This window comes from Canis lupus, chromosome 2 (assembly GCF_048164855.1).
Source record: "Canis lupus baileyi chromosome 2, mCanLup2.hap1, whole genome shotgun sequence".
Lineage (NCBI taxonomy): Eukaryota > Metazoa > Chordata > Mammalia > Carnivora > Canidae > Canis > Canis lupus.
This window is the reverse complement of record NC_132839.1, coordinates 33,483,440-33,501,498: the sequence shown is the minus strand read 5'-3', so window position 1 is coordinate 33,501,498 and position 18,059 is coordinate 33,483,440. Positions and strand designations below refer to the sequence as shown.

Here is an 18,059-nt window from a genome sequence, read left to right as displayed (position 1 = left end):
GCTCAAACATTTTATGAATGACTAATTCCCAAATCATAAAATATCTGAAAAAACACATTACAAAAACATCTTTCATTTTCCACCTGATTCAATATGATATGGGTCTAATCCTGGGTCTAATCAGAGAATCAAAAGCAAATATTTGAAAACCTAAAAAGTAAGATCTAGAATCACAGAGCTAAGGGTGAGCTGGAAACAGCACAAACCTGTTCTAAAGAGAAGCCAGTGAGATGAGACTTTGAAGCATGTTAGGATCATTCACGCAGTAAGATGTGAAAAGAAAGAACTCACCCTGTCACGACGGATCTCAAGAACCTGGTTGCTCTCTCTACCACCTCCAGCCACACAGAGGACACGGTGCTTTCATCGAAGAGTGAGGCCTCAGGCAGAGCTCTCAAGGCATCCAGGGACTCCTGCAACAGCTCGCTGCAGAGATCTGCATCCTCCCCTGGGCACACACGTGTATCAGAGAAGGCCACCCACTCCTTAAGCAGCACTGACAAGTAAAGCCCTCCCCACTTTCCCAGAGAGGCCTCCTATTCCTCCATGTGAGAGGATGCCACTGTCACATTTTCAATCCCTCACTTTTCTCTCAACAAGATACTCTAAGAACTCAAGAGATTAAAACTTAATACAAGTGCCCCAAAGTCAGTTCAACTCGCCCATGAGCAATTCTAACTTCTTGTTCTCCTAGAAAATAAATCAGTATTGATGCACTGCAGTGGTTCACCTGGGATGTACACACATATGTGCTTTTTCTTTTTCTTTTTTTTTTAAAGAACAGACCTGAAAAATCAAACTTAAGCCCCTCATTCCATAAACAAAAAAAATGAGGCACAGAGAGCATATGGGATCAGGCCAAGAGCATGTGGTGGCAGAACTGAGAAGACCACCCAAGTCTCCTGATGTGTTGGGGTAGCAGAACACTCTAGGCCTACATACCTGACCGCCAGGCCCTGCGTAAGAAGGCAAAGGCAAAGGAGAGAGCTGCTCGGGATCCAACTCTTGCAAGTCCTTCCACTCCTTTGCCTGTGGGCCGGGAACTGTGGACAACACATATGGGAGTTGTAATAACTGGTCAGTCAGAGTAATGTGCAAATACTAAAATAAGATAAATAATATGGAAGGATTTATATGAAAATGTGATCAATGGATTTCTTTAGACAGCAGGAAGACACTGTGTGACTTTTAGTTTCATATTTAAAAACTTATCAAATGTCCTTTGTAATGGAAATTTTTACTTTAAGAAAACATTTAGAATTTTAAGTGAATTGCAAAAATATTCACAAAATAATCTGAGAGCTGATATTATTAGAGAGAAACACAGGGTAAGCAGAAAATAGACATAAATACATAAATGGGGAGATTAAATGGCATGTAGTAAAGAAAAGGCAGGTAAGGTGATTGAGGAACACACAAAGAATATGACAAATGCCTGAGACTGCACCCAGGGCTATGGAATCTATACTTTGGACTCTTTTAGGTCTATGTGATGACGAGGAATAGAAATCCATGTATGTCTCCTATTCTCTTTTGCCCCTATCCTGCTGAGCTTAACCTTTCCTGATTTTAGTGCCTATCATTCTCATGAATCCTTTAAGTTTTTACCATTTATATTTATAAAGTTAACAAGATATGCATGTTTTTAAAAAGTTATACAAACGGCATATAATAAAAATCATTCTAAAAAACAAACTACAATACAAAAAGTATACAATATAAACTTAATCATGCTTAGCAAGTACTTTTATTTTCAACTTTACACAGCTGAATATTTCTACTATATACAGTATCCTTCAAACTTACTAAATTTGCTTTTACAATCGGGGGAAATGCTATTAAAAATGGGTAATGAGGGACACCTGGGGGGCTCAGCGGTTGAGCATCTGCCTTTGGTTCAGGGCATGATCCTGGGGTTCCCTGTGGGAAGCCTGTTTCTCCCTCTGCCTATATCTCTATGTCTCTCAAGAATAAATAAATTTTTTTTAAATGGGTAATGATAGTTGAGTGAAGTAAGTCAATCGGAGAAGGACAAACATTATATGTTCTCATTCATTTGGGGAATATAAATAATAGTGAAAGGGAATATAAGGGAAGGGAGAAGAAATGTGTGGGAAATATCAGAAAGGGAGACAGAACGTAAAGACTGCTAACTCTGGGAAATGAACTAGGGGTGGTAGAAGGGGAGGAGGGCGGGGGGTGGGAGTGAATGGGTGACGGGCACTGGGGGTTATTCTGTATGTTGGTAAATTGAACACCAATAAAAAATAAATTTAAAAAAATGGGTAATGATATGGAATGATCATCCATAGAGACGTCAAATAAAATTAGCAGGGAAGAACGTGGGGACCCCACAGAGGCAGCTAGTATGCACACATCTATGAATCTTGAGCTTTAGGAGGGGAGTTCATGAGAAGATACACACACAAAAAAAAACCTTAATTAATAACTGCCTCTAATGAAGGAACTGAGTGCCTATGAGACAGGAATAAGGAAACTTACACTTTATTTCTGAATAAGAAATATAATGATCTTTAAAATAGCAACACATATGCTGAATCTATTCAGATGAGGTACGAGGAGCCCTCACCAGAAAACTGCTTCAGGAGAAGCATGAAACTGGGGCTCCCCTCAGGCAATCATAACCTTGGCCCTGGAGAAAGAGCCCAACAGTCCTAAATCTGTACAGTGTAAGTCACTCTCTGTTATACAAATACTCAAGAAACACTAACACACAAATAGTTTGGATCCATGCCCATCCATACCAGTCAACCATCCAGCCTATTGCTAGTTCCAAAAAAAAGGTAAAACCCACCACTAACCAGTAAGTTGAGAAATGAGGAAAAGAAATCTATAAAAATGTAGACCATATCACTAACAGAATAGCTAAAACAAAGATGTAATAACACCAAATGCTGACAAGAATGTGGAAAAAACTAAACCACTCATACATAGCTGATAAGACTGTAAAATTGTACAGCCATTCTAGAAAGAGCATGGCAGTGTTCTACAAACCTAAACATAAGACATAAGAACTGAACTCCAGCGCATTTATTCCAAAAAATAAAACTTAGGTTCGCACAAAAACCTGCCCACAAATATTCATAGCAGCTTTATTCATAATGCTCAAAATTGTTAAGTAACTGAGTGTCCTTCAATAGATGAATAAACAAAATGAAATTCAACCATGTCATAGAAATCTACTATGTAATGATGATACATGCCAACTACTTGGAAAAATCTCAAGGAGATGATAACACTGACTGATATAAGCCAAGGTTACAGAACAGACATCAAGAACAGACTAGGGGCTACCCAAGGAGACAGAAGAGGGCAAGGGAAAGGAAGTGAGTGTCATTATAAAAAGGCTCCTTGTCCTGTACTCTGTGGCACTGGTAACAGAAATCCACACCTGTGATAAAATCACATGGAAAGGCACGCGTATGTGCCTGTACACAAACAGGTATGCATACACACACACGAGTTGAGAACATGTAAAACTGAGGAAATCTGAGTGAGAGAAGTCATCTGGATCAGAGTCAATATCCTCAATGTGACAGTAAACTATAGTTTTGTAAGTGGCTACCACTGGAGGAAAGTACGTGAAGGGTATAAGGACCTTGAGAGCTTGTTTGGAGGTTCTAGCAGGGGAGTGCAGCTACTCATATACCCTTGACCGAAGAACGGTCCTCCTCTATCGGGGATGGTCGTCCTCTTCGACCGAGCGTGCAGCTTCGGGAGGGATGCACATGGAGCGGTGAGGGAGGAAGGGGACACCCGCCTAGCCAGCCAGATCAGCCGAATCAACCCTGGCGATCAATGGGGTGACAGATGTCACAGCCAGATCGCCCTCACATCCAGGTGAAGGGTATAAGGAATCTGTACTATTTCTTGCAACTCCATATGAACCCACAATCATCTCAAAATACATATTTTTTTAATTTTAGGAATTTGCTTGACCTAGTGAAAGGTAGATTTCAATTAATCCATCAACACTTATGTCACCACAAATAAAAAGCACAGAGAAAAATCAGTTGGGGTCTCAGTCACTTCTGCATCTTAGAAAATTCAGTCTCATTTAACAAACACATAAAAGTGCTTAAAGAGTCTTAAAACCTACCACCTCCATAGGCAGAACCCTTCTCTGATCAGTGATCACCACAAAGGACCACTCACTTTCCAGACAAGAAGGAAAGAAAGAACCGTGCTGCTGGCTATCATCACATGTGTAGGAATCCTCTGTCACTTGGTTTATCTTAAAACTATCAAATATAGAACATGTAATCTGATTTCAACTAGATTTAAAAAGAAAAACAAAACATGAGAAATGCTTCATTTATCACTTATTGTTCCATGTAGCAAGATAATAAGGTGTTTTTGTTTTTGTTTTTGTTTTTGTTTTTTGCCCACTGCTTCTTTCTGCCCCTGTACATTTCATGTGCTCCACAGGGAATAAAAGTCAGTATTACAATTAAATAAAACCAATTCTTTTTGCTACATAAAATATGGGTTATACCTAGAAATATCTTAGTCAAGCCTTCTGAGAACAAAACTGTGGTAGACAGCCACAATTTGGAAAAACAAAACTTTATATAAAGCCTTAAGCATTCTAGTTAATGTCTCAGAAAATCTGCCAATGTATACCAATATATTAAAAAACTATATGCCTGAAAGCATCTCTTACAATAAAAGAATTAGAAAATCACATTAGGAAGAAAAAAATAAACATCTAAACTAGCTACTCACTAAATATCATGATCTGACTACTCTACCCTACCCAGTAGCAAAATAAAACAAGACAAAAAGAATGCTAATGTTCAGACTCCATTTTCAAAAATCTAGACATGTTTGTCTCCACTTTCGCTGGCTTCCACAGTTTCTTTACCGACAGAAAAGGGTTTTAAAATAATGGCACAGATTATGAAGCACAGTTTGTTACTCTGAGCAAATGGGCAAAGCCATTCTCCAGACTATATGAAACTATGAAAAAGGAAAGCAAGAATAAAATGTCCTGGGGGATCCCTGGGTGGCTCAGCGGTTTGGCGCCTGCCTTTGGCCCAGGGCGTGATCCTGGAGTCCCGGGATCGAGTCCCACGTCGGGTTCCCGGCATGGAGCCTGCTTCTCCCTCCTCCTGTGTCTCTGCCTCTCTCTCTCTCTCTCTCTCTGTCTGTCTCTATCATAAATAAATCTTTAAAATAAAATAAAATATCCTAAGTATATTGCAAGTCAAACTTAAACTTGCCTTAACAAAACAACCTGCATTTTATATTTAGCTGGTATCAGGATTCCTTCTTCATTATATTATTACCTTTTTTTGTCCACAGGAGGCAAAGAAACACTGCTGCTTTTCCACTTAACTTTGACATTCTCCTGGAAAACAGTTCTATTCAAGGCAATGAAATACCGTTCCAAAATAACCAGCCTCTGCTTGAGTCTCAGGGCTGAAAGGGTAGTAGTGGCTGACTGGATGGTCAGAGTTTGCTGTTCTTTAACCAACACAGACAGACATTCTTTCAATTCATTCACATCTAGAAAACAAGAGAAGAAAATACTCGACCTCTCAGTATCTTCCATATAGTTTGGAACAATGTTAATAAAATGGATAATAGCAATAGTATCTAACACTTGAGTACTTAATATGGGCCAAAAATGGTTTTAAGCACCTTACACATACAAGGTAATTCTCATAGTCTCACACGATATTACCCCATCAAGAGATAATATTGTACATGTATTTTAAGGACCAGGAAACTGAGGCACAGAGAATTTACTCAAGGTGACCCAGAGGATTACAGTACATGAGACAGACCACTGTTAGCCACCATGGTATGTTGCCTCTCTAAAGCACTATTAAAGGTTTTAACACAAAATTATAAAGTCAATACTTATCAGCAGCATATTTCCTACACACAGAGAAAAACTCTACCCATTATATTCATGTTATATAACCAAACTCAAAATAAAAATGTTTCAATAAAATTGCCTAGCACACATGACTCATGAAAAGTAATACATTTACTGGAATATTTCAGAGGAAGATAAAATAATTACACTGAACCTTTAACAACACAGTTTTAAACTATACAGGTCCACTTATACACACATTTTTTTCAATATATTGGCAATTTTTTTGGAGATCTGCAACAATTTGAAAAAACTCACAGACAAATCACAAAACCTAAAAATATAAAAAAAAATTAAGAAGTTAGGTATGTCATGAATGCACAAAATACATGTAACTACTAGTCTATTTTATCATTTGCTACCACAAAATATACATAAATCTATTATAAAGTTAAAATTTATCAATACTTATGACAAATACTTACAGTCCCTACAAGATTGAAAGAAATGTAAACAAATCTAAAGATATAGTATTAAATCACAAGAACATAAAATTAACCACAGTACATACTTAATGTAACATACTACTATAACAATTTCATAACCACTCCTGTTGTTTTTGTAGTGAGCTCCAGGATTGCAAATATCGGCTTACAACACCAGGAGATGCTAACCATCTCCACATGAGCACCTGTCTAGTAAACTGCAGACTGCAGTAAAAAATGATCTCTAGTAGTTCTCATATATCTTTTCACTGTGTTTAGTGCAATATCATAAACCTTGAATAAAACTATGGGACTCCTACAGAGTGTCACTCATGATGCTGGAAGTGCTCCCAAGAAGCAGAGAAAAATCTTGACATTATAAGAAAAGGTTGAACTGTTTGATAAATACCATAGACTGAGGTCTACAGCTGTGACTGTCATTTCAAGATAAATGAATCCAGTGTAAAAACCGATGTTAAAAAAAAAAAAGAGGAAATTCATGAAACTGACACAGCAGCTACACCAGCAGACACAAAAACACTGTACTTTCTGTGAAATACCTTTTTATGTGGTATTGAAAATGCCGATTTTATGCAGGTGAAGGATTGCTATAAGAAAGGAATACCTATAGAGACTCTAATGTGATTCAAGAAAAAGCAAAGCCATTTTCCAATGACAACCTAAAGCAAAGTGTAGGTGAAGATCAAAAGTTGGAGAATTTAATGCCAATAAGATGGTCTGATAATTTCAGAAAGAGGTCTGGCTTAAAAAATGTCAACAGGAAAAGCAGCTTGTCAATCAAGAGGAAGTAGACAAAGTCTCAAAATGCCATTCAGAAAGTCACTGAGGAAAATGAATACGTGCCTGCACAGGTTTTTAATACAAATGAAAGTGTCCTATTCTGGGGGGGAAAAAATGCCACAAACAGCAGTTATTACTAAGGAGGAGAAGTGAGCACTAGGACTTAAGGCAGGCAAGGCTAGAAAAACTGCACTGTTCTGGTACAAATGCAGTAGGTTTACCATCAGGACTGCCCTTATCTATAAAGCTGCTAATCCCCAACCTTTGAAGGGCAAACAAAGATAAACACCAACTGCCAGTTTTGTGGCAGTCCATCAAGAAGGCCTGGACAAGAGCCCTTTTCCTGGAAAAGAAAAGGAATTAATTAGTAATAAAAAAAAAAAAACATATGAAAGTATAAATCTCATTAGAAAGAAAAATATAGGGACTGGGTGGGCTCAGTGGTTGGGCATCTGCCTTTGGCTCAGGGCGTGATCCTGGGGTCCAGGATCGAGTTCAATATCCAGGCTCCCTGGGAGGAGCTTGCTTCTCCTCGGCCTATGCCTCTGCCTCTATCTCTGTGTCTCTCATTAATAAATAAATAAAATCTCAAAAAAAAAGAAAAAGAAAGATAAATATACAGTAAAGGTAAGTGATTAATCACTTATAAACCTACCATAAAGGTCAAAAGACAAAATTAGTAAAAGTAAGTACAAGTATAATAGTTAAGAGATACACAAGATAAAAAGATGTAAACTATGACATCAAAACATAAAGCATGGGGGAGAGAGTAAAAATTTAGAACTTTAGAATACTTTCAAACTTAAGCTGTTATCAACTTAGACTGTTATGAATGTGTAAGCCTCAGGCTAACCATAAAATAAAAACCTATAGCAGATACACAAAAGATAATGGTAAAGACTGTTATGAATGTGTAAGCCTCAGGCTAACCATAAAATAAAAACCTATAGCAGATACACAAAAGATAATGGTAAAGAAATCTAAGCATAACAATAAAGAAAGCCATCAAACCACAAAGGAGGAAAGCAAGGAGAAGAAAGGAACTACAAATCAGCCAGAAAAAATATTAATAAAATGGCAATAAGCACATACCTATCAATAATTAGTATACATACATAGAAAATTCTCTAAAAGACATGGAATGGCTAAATGGATAAAAAAAAAAAAAAAAAACAAGATCCATCTATAAGCTGCCTACAAGAGATTCACTTTCAGATGGAAGGACACAAACAGACTGAAAGTAAAGGGATGAAAAAAGATATTCTGTGCAAATGACAACCAAAGCAAAGTGGGTGTAGCTATACTTGTAGCAGACAAAACAGACTTAAAATAAAGACTGTATAAGAACCAAAGAAAATGAAAAGCATTACATAATGATAAAAAATGATTAAAAAGTCCACCCAACAGAAGGTATAACATTTATAAATATTTACATACCCAACAAAGGAACAAATAAATACATAAAGCACATACCAACAAACCTAAAGAGAGAAAAAGACATCAGTACAGTAACAGCAAGGTACTTTAATATTCTACTTTCATCAGTGGATAAATCAACCAGGCATAAAATCAATAAGGAAATACTGCCTTAAACTACACATCAGACCAGATGGACTTAACAGATATATATATATATATATATATATATATATATATATATATATATATATATATATATATATATATACATCAAAAACAACAGAAAACACATTCTTCTCATGTCAACATGGAAATTCTCCAGGAGAGATCATATATTAGACCACCAGAAAAGCCTCAATAAATATAAGACTGAAATCACATCAAGCAACTTTTTCAACTGCAATAGTATGAAACTAGAAATCAATTACAAGAAAACTGAAAAATTCACAAATATGTGAAGATTAAACAACATGCTACTTGGCAACCAAGGGGTCAACCAAGAAGTCAAGAGAAATCAGAAAACACCTTGGACAAATGAAAAAAATATATATATATAGCATACCAAAACTTACAGGATACAGCAAAAGCAGTTCTAAAAGGGAAGGTCATGACAATAAATGCCTACATCAATAAACATGATACAACTCAAATAATCTAACTTTACGCTTCAAGAAACTACAAAAAGAAGAACAAATGAAGGATAAAGTTAGTAGAAGGAAGGAAAAAACAAAGATCAGAGAATAATGAAATAAATAATAAAAAGACAATAGAAAACAAGAATGGTTTTTGAAAAGATAAAACTGACAAACCTGTAGCTAAAGTCACCAAGAGGTGTTACAACTGATACTACAGAAATACAAAAGATCGTCAGAAACTACTAGGAACAATTATACACCAACAAACTCACAATCCAGAAGAAACTGACAAATTCCTAGAAATATACAACTTTCTACAACTGAATGAGAAATAGAAAATATGAAAAGATGTAATCAGTAATAAACAACACAAACAAAAAAAATCCAGAAACAGATGGCTCCACTGGTGAATTTTCCAAACATTCAAACAAGAATTAATACCAACCCTTCTCCAAAAACCTGGGGAGGAGAGAACACTTCCTACTGATTTTATGAGACCAGAATTACTGATACCAAAGCCAGATAAGGATAGCAGAAAGAAAAAAAAAAAGAGTTACAGGCCAATTTCCCTAATTAACATACACACCAAAATCCTCAGCAAAATATTAGTAAACTGAGTTCATCAATACATTAAAAGGATGCTACACCATGATCAAGTGAGATTTATTCCCAGCGATGCAAAAACAGTTCAACATCCACAAATCAATCAATGTAATATACATTAACAAAATGAAAAATAAAAATTATATGATACTTCAATAGATTCAGAAAAAGCATTTGACAAAATTCAACATCTATTTTAGATAAAAGCTCTCAACAAAGTAGGTACAGATAAAATGTACTTCAAGATAAGAAAGGCCATATATGACAAGCTCACAGCTAACACTGACTTAACACTGGAAAGCTAGAAGCTTTTCTTACAAAATTAGGAACAAGACAAGGATGTCCTCTCACCACTTTTATTCAACATAGTGTTAGAAATTCTAACTAGAGCATTTAGACAAGAAAAAAAAATAAAAGCATCTATATTGCAAGGAACAAATAAAACTGTCACTACTTGCAGATGACATGATATTATATTTAGAAGACCCTATAGGCCACCAAAAAAAATTGTTAGAACTAATAAACAAATTCCGTAAAGTAGCAGAATACACGTTAAAGGGGGCACTTGATATGATGAGCACTGAGTGTTATATGCAACTGATTAATCACTAAACTCTACCTCTGAAACTAATACTACATATTAATTTTATGTTAACTAATTTTAAATTTAAAAATAAAAATTTTTAAAAAGTAGAATAAAAAAGTCAATACACAAAAATCTGATGCACGCCTATAAACCAATAATGAACTATCAGAGAAATCAAGAAAATCCCATTTATAACTGCATCAAAAAGAATAAAATACCTAAGAATAAATTTAACAAAGGAGGTTAAAAACCTGTAAAAGCCGAAGACACTGATGAAATAAATTGAAGATGATGTAAATACACAGAAAGATAATCTGTGCTCATGGGCTAGAAGAATCAATATTGTTAAAATATCCACACTACTCTAAGCAATCTACAGATGCAAAATCTCTATCAAAACTTCTGTGGCATTTTTCACAGAAACAGAATGATCCTGATATTTATACAGAACCACAAAAGGAGAAATAGCCAAAGCAATCTTCAGAAAAGAGAACAAAGCTATAGGCATCACACTCCCTAATTTCAAACTATGTTACTGTGTTATGGTAATCAAAACAGTATGGCATTAGCATAGAAACACACAGAGATCAATGGAACAGAATGGAGAGCCCAGAAATAAACCTACACACATAAGGTCAATTAATTTACAACAAAAGAGCCAATAATATATAGTGGGGAAAGGACAGTCTCTTAAGTAAATAAATGGTACTGGGAAAAAAAAAATGGTACTGGGGAAATTGGACAGGCACATGCAAAAGAATGAAACTGGACCACTATCTTACACCACACACAAAAATTAACTCAAATGGACAAAAATTTGAACACAAGACCTGAAACCATAAAAATCCTAGAATTCGACATTAGTGGTATGCCTCCTGACACAGATCTTGGCAATGATTTTTTTCAATCTGACACGAAAAGCAAAAATAAACAAAGTGGGACTCAACAAACTAACAAGCTTCTGTGTAGCAAAGGAAACCATCAACAAAACGAAAAGGCAACCTACTAAATGAAAAAGTATTTGCAAATGAATATATCTGATAATGGATAAGGGGTTAATATCCAAAACATATTTTTAAAAAGCAACTCTATAACTCAATAGCAAAAAAACAAACAATCCAATTAAAAATGAGAAGAGGATTTAAATATATAGTTTTCCAAAGAAGACATACAAAGGGACAACAGGTACATGAAAAGGTACTCAACAACAATCAAATAAACACAAATTGAAACAATAATTCAATATAACTTCACCTCTTTAGAATGGCTAGTATCAAAAAGACAAGAAATAACAAGTGCTGGTTAAGATGTAGGAAAAAGGAACACTTGTGTACTGTTGTTGTGAATGTAAAAACTGGTGCAGCCACTATGGAAAACAGGAAGTTTCTCAAAAAATTAAAAATAGAATTATTATATGATTCAGTAATTCTACTTCTGGATATTTATCTGAAGAAAACAAAAACACTAATTTGAAAAGATATATGCACCCCCATTTCCAGCATTAAAATTTCAGCAATATAAGTAGCATTTGCTACTTACAATAGCCAAGTAATAGAAACAACCTAAATGTCCATTTGTGGACAGATGGGTAAAGAAAATATAGTATATATATATATACACATACAATGTAATATTCAGACATAGAAAAGAAGCAAATCCTTCCATCTGTAACAATATAGATGGACTCTGAGGGCATTATGCTAAGTGAAATAAGTCAGACATAAAAAGATAAATACCATAAGGGGCACCTGGGTGGCTCAGTCAGTTAAGTGTCTGCGTTAAGCGTGTCTGACTTCAGTTCAGGTCATGATCTCAGGGTTCTGGGATCAAGCCCCCAGTCTGCTTGTTCCTCTGCCCCTATCCTTGCTTGGGCTCATTCTCTCTCTCAAATAAATAAATAAATAAATAAAATCTTAAAAAAAAAAAAAAAAAAGGTCGTCTGGGGATGGGGTAACTTCGTGATGGACATTAAGGAGGGCATGTGATGTAATGAGCCCTGGGTATTATATAAGACTGATGAATCACTGACCTATACCTCTGAAACCAATAATACATTATATGTTAATTGAATTTAAATTTTTCAAATGCAAAAACAAAAAGATAAATACTATCTGCTCTCACCTGTATGTGGAATCTAAAAAACAAAACCAAGCTTAAGGATACAGAGAACAGGCTGGTTGCCTGAGGCAAGGGGATGGGGTGGTTGAAGGAGAAGGCGAAATGGTAAGGGGATCAAATGGTACAAATTTTTAGTTATAACATAGGTCATAGGAGTGTAATGTTCAACACAGTGACTATAGGTAATAATACTGCACTGCATATTTGAAAGTTACTAGGAGAGTGGATCTTAAAAGTTCTCATCACAGAAAAAGAAATTTTTTAACTATATATGATGACAGAGTGTAATGAACTACTGTGATGATCATAACAAATCTTTACAATGCACACCTGAAACTAACAATGTTATATATTATATCTCATTTTATAAAAAGGAAAAATGAGCAGTCACAGGCAACTGTGATCTAACATTCTTCTCATTGAACTCTGGTCATTAAAGAATGGGGTGGGGTTGAAAAGTATTCTAAGAAGGAAGACTGAAAACTTCCCAAATTTAGCAAGACATAAATCTACAAATTCAAGAAGGTGAGCAAATTCCAAACAGGATGAACCCAAAGAAATCCACATGAAGATTCATTATAATTAAACTAAAGACAAAAAAAAAAATCTTAAAAGCAGAAAAAAAAAAAAAAACCACTTTGTGGTAGAATAACAGTTCATGTAATAACAAATTTTTTATAAGAAGACATGGACAACAGCTAAAGCAACAAAATATTCTGAAATGATGAAAAAAAGAATCGTCTATCCAGAACCCTAAATCTAGCAAAAATGTCCTTCAGGAATGAAAGGAAAAATCAAACATTCTCAAATGAAGGAAAAGAAAATCTGTCATCAGCAAACCTACACTAAAAGAATGGCTAAAGAAAGTTCTCTAAACAGAATGGAAATAATAAAAGGAAAACCTTGGCACTCGGGAAGGAAGAACACTGTAAATAACACATGGGTAAATACAATAGGCTATTCTTCATCTCTTGACTTTTCTAAATCATGTCTGAAGCTTCAACCAAAAATTATAAAATTGCTAAATGTGGTTATAAATACCAATAGAAATATTTGTGGCAATCATATGAACAGAAAAGGATAAAGAGACATAAAGGGAAGTAAGGTTTCTGTATGTCAATCAAGCTAGTTAAATGACACAACCGGAAACTGCTTAGTTATGTATATATAATGTATTAATTAGACAAACCACTAAAAAGGCTACTCCAAAAAATAAACTCAAAAACTCTATAGATAAATCAAAATGGAATTCTAAAAATGCTCAAGTAAACCACAGGGAGGCAGCATAAACAAAACAAAAATGAAAAAAACAGCAAACAGAAATCATAATACAGCAGTCTCAAGCTCTAATTTATCAATAATTACATGAAATTCAATGCAAACAGTCTAAATACACCAGTTAAAAGACACGTTGGTAGAGTGAACCAAAAAACAACATGACCCAATTCTGCCATCTATAAGAAAATGATTTCAAATAGGCAAATTAAAAGTAAATGGATATGGGGGTGCCTGGGTGGCTCGGTCAGTTAAGAATCTGACTCTTGATCTCAGCTCAAGTCTTGATCTCAGGGTTAGGAGTTCAAACCTTACGTTGGGCTCCATGCTGGGTTTGGAGCCTACTTTTAAAAAATATTTTTTTTAAGTAAATGAAGAGAAAAAAAACAAAAAGTATGCAAACAGTAAACAAAGGAGAGCAAAAATGGGTATATTTATATCAAATAAATGTCAGAGCAAAGATAATTACTAGGAATAAAGAGCAACAAAAAATAAGAAAATGGCCAACCCAATAAAGCCTAACAATTCTAAATGTGCATGCACCAAACTGCAAAATATGTGACACACACAAAAAAAAATCCTGAAAAGAGGAAAAAAACATTTATATAGTCTGAGTTGGAGACCTCAACATTTCTCTCAACAACTGAGAGGAGAAAGAAGGGAGAAAGAAAATCAGTAAAGATATAAAAGAATGCAACAATACCATAACCAACAGCATCTAATAAACATTTAGAACACTCCAGCCAACAGGAGAATACACAATCATTCACAACAAGTATCAAAACAGATCATATCCTGGCATAAATATTCCCTCAACAAATTTAAAAGAAGTGAAATCATACAGAATATGCTATCCAAAACAATGGAAACAAAGTAGAAATCAGTAACAGAAAAATACTGGGAAAAATCACCAAACTCTTAGGAACTAAACACACCCTGAAATAATCCATGGGTCAAAGAGACAGGGAAGCAAAAATATACTGACCTGAATTAAAATGCAAATAAAGTGAGAGAAATGTATAGTACTAAATGGGTCATAGGAAAAATCTAGCAAAATAAAACAAAAAGTAAGCAGAAAGATGAAAATAATTAAAAGTAGAAACAATGAGAATGAAAATGGAAAAAAAATAGAGAAAAACCAATGAAATAAAGAACTGGTTCTTTCAAAAAATCAATAGAATTGACACCTCTAAACAGAACTGACAAAACACACCCCAAAAAAGGACATAAATTACCACTATCAAGAAAGAAACAGGAACTACATATAATTACAGAGGTAGAACTCTACATGTATAAATTAAGACAACCTAGACAAAATAAACTGATTCCCCAAAAAATACGAACTACTTCAACTCAGCAAATATAAAACAGATCATTTAAGTTGACCTACAACTATTAAGACAACTGAATTGATCATTTTAAAAATCTCAGAAAGGAAATCACAAGGTCCAGATTGCTTCCCTGGAGAATGTTAGCAAATATTAAAATAGAATTAACACAGAATCTAAATAGGCTTTTCTGGAAAATAGAAAAGGAAATACTCTCAATTCATTTTAAGAAACTAGTATTAGCATGGTATCAAAACCAAAGAGAGACAGTACAAAAAAAAATTACAGAATACTGTTCTCATGAATATAGGCACAAAAATCCTTATCAAAATATTAGTAAGTAGCATTAGGCAATATATAAAAAGAATTATACATCACCAACAACTGGTATTTATTCCAGGAATGCAAAGCTGGTTTAGCAGTCAAACATCAGATCCTTCACATTAACAAATGAAATGGAAAAAAAAATCACATTACAAATCAAGTAATGTAGAAAAAACACTTGACAAAGTTCAACACCTCATTTCTGATAAAAACTCTCAGGAAACTGGAATAGACAGGAATTTCCTCACCTTTATAAAAAGCATCTACAAAAACCTATGCTAATATTATAATGAAAAGACTGAAAGTTTTCCCCCTAAGATCAGGAATAAAGTAAAGTTGTTCTTACCACTCTTAGGAAACACAGTAAATAAGTTCTAACCAGAACAATAAGGAAAGATAATGTAATGAAAGGCACACAGACTGAAAAGGGAGAAATAAAACAGATTGTCTATGTAGAAAATCCAAAAAAAAAACTTCCTAGTCAATTCAGCCAGGTTGCAGAATACAAGAAAACTATATAGAAATAATGTATTATGGAAAGGCAAAGGAACTAGAATAGCTAGAATAATGTGAAAAAAAAAAAGAAGAAAGTGGGAAAAACCAGTCTGATTTTAAGACTTACTCTTAGCTACACGAGAGTGTGGTGTAGGCAGACAGATACACACGTGGATTAGTAAAACAGAATAGAAAAATGAGAAATAGACCACACAAGTATACCCAATTAATTCTTGACAAAGGTGCAGAAGCAATTGAACGATAGTAAGTTAGCCTTTTCAAAAAATGATACTGGAGCAATAAGTTATTATAAACAGACAAAAAAAAAAACTTGACCTAAAACCCATATTGCACACAAAATTTAACTCAAATAGAACAGAACATATATGTAAAACATAAAACTACAAAACTTTTAGAAAAAAAATAGGGAAAAATCTTCAGGTTCTAGGGATAGGCAAAGAGGAAGAGGAGGAAGAGGAAGCCGAGTAAGATAAAGGAGAAGGAAGAGGAGGAAGCAAAATCCATTGAAATTTATTAAAATTTTAAACCTTTGTTGTGCTAAAGACACTGTTGAGAGGATGAAAAGATAAGCTATGAAGTGAGACAAATTATTTGCAAACCATATATAAGATAAAGGACTAATATCTGGAGTAAGTACAGAACTCCAAAAACACAACAGTAAAGAAAAAAAACCTAACTAGAAAACAGGCAAAAGACATGAACAGGTAGTCCACTAAAAAAGATACACAGATGGTAAACAACCACAGGGGATTGCAAATTAGAACCACAATGAGGTATCTCCACACCTAACAGCGAAAAATGTTTTAAAAGTGAGAACACTAAATGATGATGAGGACACAGAGAAACAGGATCACTCATACATTGCTGTTAGGAATATAAAATAGTGTAGCTACTATGGAAAAGTTTGCCAGGTCCTTAAAAAATTAAACATAGAATTACCATAGATCCAGCAATTCCACTCCTAAGTATATACACAAATAATTGAAAGAAGAACTTTTATATAAACTCATAGCAGTATTATTCAAAATAGCTAAAAGGTGGAAGCAACTTAAATACCCATCCATGGATGAATGGATAAACAAAATGTTATATATACATATAATGGAATACTACTCAGCCTTTAAAAGGAAGGAAATTCTGACACATACTACAACATGGATAAGCCTTGAAGACATTATGCTAAATAATGAAATAAGCCAGACCAAAAAAGACAAATACTCTCTATGATTCCACTTACTCAAGGTAACTAGACTAGTCAAAATCCTAAAGACAGAAAATTGTGGTTTCCAGGTGCTAAGAGAAGGGAAGAAAAAGAAGTTACCATGTAATAAGTACAGAGTTTCAGTTTGGGAAGATGAAAGGTTCTGGAAATGGATGGTGGTGATGATTACAAAACAATGTGAACATGTTTAATGTCCCTGACTGTATATTTAAAAATTGTATGTATATAGAGTTTACCATGATATGAAAAAATTTAAGTTAAACTTTTAAGATTCAGTAACAACAACAACAAAATCCATCTATGGTATCTAGAAAAGAGGTGCCAGATCAAGCTTTCCAAAGTACCAGAATCTCAGTTCATAATACCTGGTTGCTTGCCCCACACCCAGCTCTCTAGGATTGATTTGGCCCTACATGCAGGTGCAGGAGTTTCTTCTTCATCTTTTTTCTCTTTGTCATTCAGATCTTCTTTCTTTGTTCCACTTTGAGTATCAACACCATCATCTGGAAAATAAATTTTTTTTTAAAAATCTATAAATTAAAAAAAAAAAATCTATAAATTCCTTTTCAAATTGTAGCATCCACTTGTCAGTCTCTTTGCAAATGTCCCTCCCAGAAATGGAAAGGTTAAGTTACATCATTAGTTGAATGTTTGATGATTACAAGAAAATAATATGAATCACTACCACAAAAAGTACACTGTGTTTTATGAAGTAATAATAAATGATCTAGCAACCCTTTAATAAAGAAATTCACAGAGATCCCTAGGAGGCTCAGCAGTTTAGCGCCTGCCTTTGGCCCAAGACGTGATCCCGGAGTCCCACGATCGAGTCCCACATCAGGCTCCCTGCATGGATCCTGCTTCTCCCTCTGCCTGTGTCTCTGCCTCTCTCTCTCTCTCTT

At 34.7% G+C, this 18,059-nt stretch overlaps 1 protein-coding gene across 9 annotated transcripts in view; it reads right to left on the bottom strand.

Annotated features, from left to right (window-relative positions):
* The window catches only part of HERC2 (HECT and RLD domain containing E3 ubiquitin protein ligase 2), a 243,305-nt gene that overhangs the window by 186,110 nt on the left and 39,136 nt on the right, over positions 1–18,059 (bottom strand). For 8 of the 9 annotated variants that reach the window (XM_072795339.1, XM_072795287.1, XM_072795295.1 and 5 more), the window contains 4 exons: positions 17,523–17,660; positions 5,310–5,529; positions 943–1,043; positions 292–448 (listed from right to left, as the gene is read on the bottom strand). In XM_072795339.1, the coding sequence (XP_072651440.1) occupies positions 292–448; positions 943–1,043; positions 5,310–5,529; positions 17,523–17,660 (616 nt within the window). The remainder of the gene's footprint in view (positions 1–291; positions 449–942; positions 1,044–5,309; positions 5,530–17,522; positions 17,661–18,059) is intronic. The other variant, XM_072795301.1, reaches the window with a different exon arrangement.